Below are 4,224 nucleotides of genomic sequence, written 5' to 3' on the forward strand. Positions count from 1 at the left end.
GGGCTGGGCGATTTCTTCAATTTGACAGCAGCGGGCTACCGGGTTACCGAGGCTTAAGGCCAAGGTACTTTAAAAAGACAGGTAGTTTCTTAAACGCTTTGACAGGTCACCATTTTGAATTTGTTTGACATTCATAGCAGGGCGCTTTTTATCAACAAAACCACGTGAGTTTCAAGAAGAAGAAGAAGAAGAAGATATGGGCAAGTTTGGTGGTTTTATCAAGGAAAGTACCTGATTTCACTCTTTTTCGAATGTTTAAATGATTCATCTCTCTATTTAAGATCAATCGAGCAACCGAGTTATGTTTTACAGCGAGTGAGCACGGTCCAGGAACGCTAGCTAGCTCTTGTTCTAGGCCGGGTGGCAAGACCTACGGACCGATACCATATTGAAACACTAGGAAGAATTTTGAGAATATTTGCATAAACTTTAACTTTCGTGCCAATTTTCGTGAATTTGAACTGTCGTAATACCACGGAAAAGCGAAAACAGCTCCGAAAAGAGCGTTCCCCAAGTAAACATCCCACCATCCCATGAATGTCAAACTCTGAAGTTTTTTCTAAAATACGATCGGGGATTTGTTCTGCATAAAGCTACCTGTCTTTTTAAAGTACCTTGCTTAAGGCTAAAACTTGGCCGAGTAACAGTCGTAAGGATTTTATAGGACTGGTATAACTCTAAACTCAGCAAACGAGAGTACGAGAGTAGAGTTTGAAAAACCGTTGAGTTTAATAATCTATCCGTGCTTTGATGAGGGGACTCGTCAAACTAACTTGGTGGTACCTTTTACCACCTTTGCCGAGGGGAACAATACGCACACGCAACCATGCAATTTTTTATTGTATGATACCAAATTTATTCGAACCCTTGTTAGTAATCGGCAGCCGTATTGGATAGGTAGTCACGGCGCCCAATATTCGAAGCCTGTTTGCTCTGTATAGCCTCCAGCTTGGGACACTCGGTGATACGATGACCGAGACCACCACAGTAACTGCAACCATCTCCCAGGTCAGCATATTTTTCAGTTTCCGAACAAAGCTCTCCCAAAAACGGTGGTACTTTTTGTTTGGCCTCTATCAATAAGTGCTTCAAATCAAGCAGTACGTACTGCTCGGTTGCTTTGTTGATGAACGTTGTTGCTAACCCCTTGGATCCAGAACGTCCCGTACGACCAATGCGATGCACATAATTTTCGATATCATCCGGCATGTCATAGTTTATAACGTGTTGCACATCAGGAAAATCTAAACCTTTGGAGGCAACGTCCGTGGCGACTAACACATCTTTTTGTTGGTTTCGGAATCCTTCTACGGAGCGATATCGCTCGTCTTGATCTTTTCCGCCATGTATAGCGACCGCTTCAACACCTTTCAGAAGTAAGTACTCGTGTATAGCATCAACATCTTGCTTTTTTTCGGCAAAAATAAGCACCGGCGGAGGAGTTTTCTGCAAGCACTCCAACAGGTACACTACTTTTGCTTCCTGCTTTACATATTCCACGTCTTGCGTCACGTTCATTGAAGCAGCACCAGCGCGCCCTACGTTGATTGTTACCGGTTTCACGAGGGCGGATTTGGCAAAGTTTTGAATTTTTTTGGGCATAGTAGCCGAAAATAACAATGTTTGACGCTGTCCTTTAAAGTAGGAGAATATTGTGCGTACATCCTCTTCAAACCCCATATCTATCATTCGATCAGCTTCATCCATACAAAGATAGCGACATACATCAAGGTTGACTAATTTCTTATCCAACATATCCATTAACCTTCCTGGTGTAGCCACCATAATATGGACTCCTTGTTGGATGATAGCAAGAGCATCATTCACCGGTACGCCTCCGATGGACAACACTATACGAATTTCGGGCATACCAGCTTCCTGCAAATGCCTGCAGTAATATTGCAGAATGTCATGCGTTTGTTTGGCCAATTCTCTAGATGGGCAAATTATTAGTCCGTACGGGCCTTCGCGGGACGCAAAGGGGAGTCTAAGCTCTTGTTCCAGGCTGAACATGATGATGGGTAGCACAAAAACCAACGTCTTGCCCGACCCTGTGAACGCTATACCTATCAGATCTCGTCCGGCTAACACTGCTGGTATACCCTGAACTTGTATTGGAGATGGTTTCTTGATATTGCGCTTTGCCATCGCCAAAAGTATTGCCTTGGGCAGCTTCATTTCTCGGAAGGAGCAGAGCGGAGGTGGTACATCCTCTCCGTCCGTCAGGATTCGAAGATTTTCGCGTATTTTTTCATGCCGCGATATAGATTTTGCTAAAATGTATCGTGGTGGAGTCCAGCTCGTTTTGATAGGATCTTCATACTGGATTCCTTTAGCCAGCTCAGCGACACCCATGAGCGCCTTCTTTTCGGCAACACTTTCAAGAATTTTTTCTTCTTCTTTAAGCTGTTTCTCTACGGCGCTGATCTTTTTGGCCTCTGCAATTTTCTTCAACTCTGTGTGCTGATCCAGAAGGCTGATGTTATATTTGCGGCCCCAGGATTCTTCCGTCTCCTCCTCATCATGCTCATTTTCGCTGGATGATTTTGCGACATTCGATGCTTCCGCGGTTAGCTGAACTATACGGCCAAGTTTCAACAGCTGTTGCTTTCTCCTTTCCTTGACTGGGACGTACGGAACGAATTTGTCTTGCTCATCTTCGTTTCCGCTGGTGTCGGACTCTCTCCGTTTCCTTTTTGGGGGTTCGGCCATTTCTAGCAGAAACCGATAAACCGTTACTTTGATCGTGTATTTTTACTTGTTATAGAAACTTGCAGCAGCACGTTTTTGTAAGGAATGACGTCTTCAGGTCATGAATAGATTATTGAAGATGTTAAAGCGATTCCAAGCCCGTCGTTCTGGGAATCCTCGTCGTTGCGGTTCAGCAAATGTTTTTACACTTTTACTACGACCTACTTTTGCTAACCAAACAACGGCGGGCGTTCCGAATGACCGCTATTTGCTCGAAAGCGCAGGAGTTTGTTCGAAAACTGAAGAATTTCTCACTGTTTTGTTCAACAGCAAACCTAACCTCAAAGCCAAAACAACGGTACAGTGCCAGGCAACCAATTTTTCGATTAAAATTTAGATTTTTAATGAAAATTCTCGTTTTTTGGTCACAATGCTCATATTTTATCGACCATCACTGCAAAGCTGTCGAAGAGCATTCGAAACGGACTTTCTCTTCCGCTCACTCTTAGCGGAACTCAGGCTTGTGCGAGCGAGAGGGCTTCATCGTTTATATCACTGCGGTTTTAGGAGTCGAAATTTCCGGGGTTCCATTCCTCGGAACTTTCCAATCCTAGATCCGCTTATACTGGAAGCTGGATTCAATCTGAAGCGCGCTTGAGTTTATAAGTGCCTATTCTCGTCAGGCGCTACTTGACGCCTCAGGCCTCAAATTTTTTGTTCATTTTCGAGTTCACGAGACGACTGGATTGACCGGAGGGCACTGAAGATTTTCAGTCCTACGAATTTTTTGAAAAGTCGAGTTAAGAGGCAAAACGTCGAGTTAAGGGGGCTGTGAGTCGAGCCCAAAACTCCGACACTTTAGGCTGCGGCAGCTTCAAAAAAAGCCGTTGCGTGTGCTCAAACCACAACGGTTACATGTAACGTGTTACGTGGAACGTGTTACATGTTAGCTCGCGTAACGCTCCGTGTAACGGCCATCGGGGGGGGGGGGGGGGGGGGGGTGATTTTCTTAGGCGATAATGAACTCAAAAAAGAACAAAAATGATTTTGACGCCTGAGGCGTCAAGTAACGCCTGACGGGAATAGGCACTTATTAAGAACAGTTGCCGGTGGCAATATCTGTCCTATCAGCGGCGATCCGTTCCTTTTCAGGCTAATCCGCTGATAAGGCGTGCGATGGAAGCTGGACGGCCAGTACGCTGTCGTACAAGATGTACCATATGGTTGGTCCGAGAATCGACCCTTGTGGAACTCTGGCTGTGATCACTATCGACAGAATCCTCTGGGATGTCTGGATCCGCTGGACTCTGGGAATGGCTCCGCATATTGCCGAAACTTACGAAGGATTTTTTTCTAAAATCCCAGGCAGTAAGCCTCGCAGAAAACACATGACCACTTAGCTAACTGGAAAATGAGAACAGACTGAGGCAACTTACTCAAACTGAGTTGCAAATTCGTGAGATTTTTAGGTCTCAGCCAACGTGGCCCGGTTCTGCAGACACCAGGACGCTACGCTCAACCTCCGCTGATTGC

At 45.2% G+C, this 4,224-nt stretch overlaps 1 protein-coding gene across 1 annotated transcript; it reads right to left on the reverse strand.

Annotated features, from left to right (window-relative positions):
• Positions 1-757: 757 nt before the first annotated feature.
• Positions 758-3,027, reverse strand: LOC125957575 (ATP-dependent RNA helicase abstrakt). Its single transcript, XM_049690368.1, has one exon. It carries the CDS (start codon positions 2,710-2,712, stop codon positions 871-873), a length of 1,842 nt encoding a protein of 613 aa, XP_049546325.1. The 5' UTR covers positions 2,713-3,027; the 3' UTR covers positions 758-870.
• Positions 3,028-4,224: the final 1,197 nt, after the last annotated feature.

The sequence above is a fragment of the Anopheles darlingi genome, chromosome 3, assembly GCF_943734745.1.
Source record: "Anopheles darlingi chromosome 3, idAnoDarlMG_H_01, whole genome shotgun sequence".
Taxonomy (NCBI): Eukaryota; Metazoa; Arthropoda; class Insecta; order Diptera; family Culicidae; genus Anopheles; species Anopheles darlingi.

Excerpts from the sequence above, each read along its gene's own strand:
- LOC125957575 (XM_049690368.1), bottom strand. The coding sequence starts at position 2,712 with ATGGCCGAACCCCCAAAAAGGAAACGGAGAGAGTCCGACACCAGCGGA.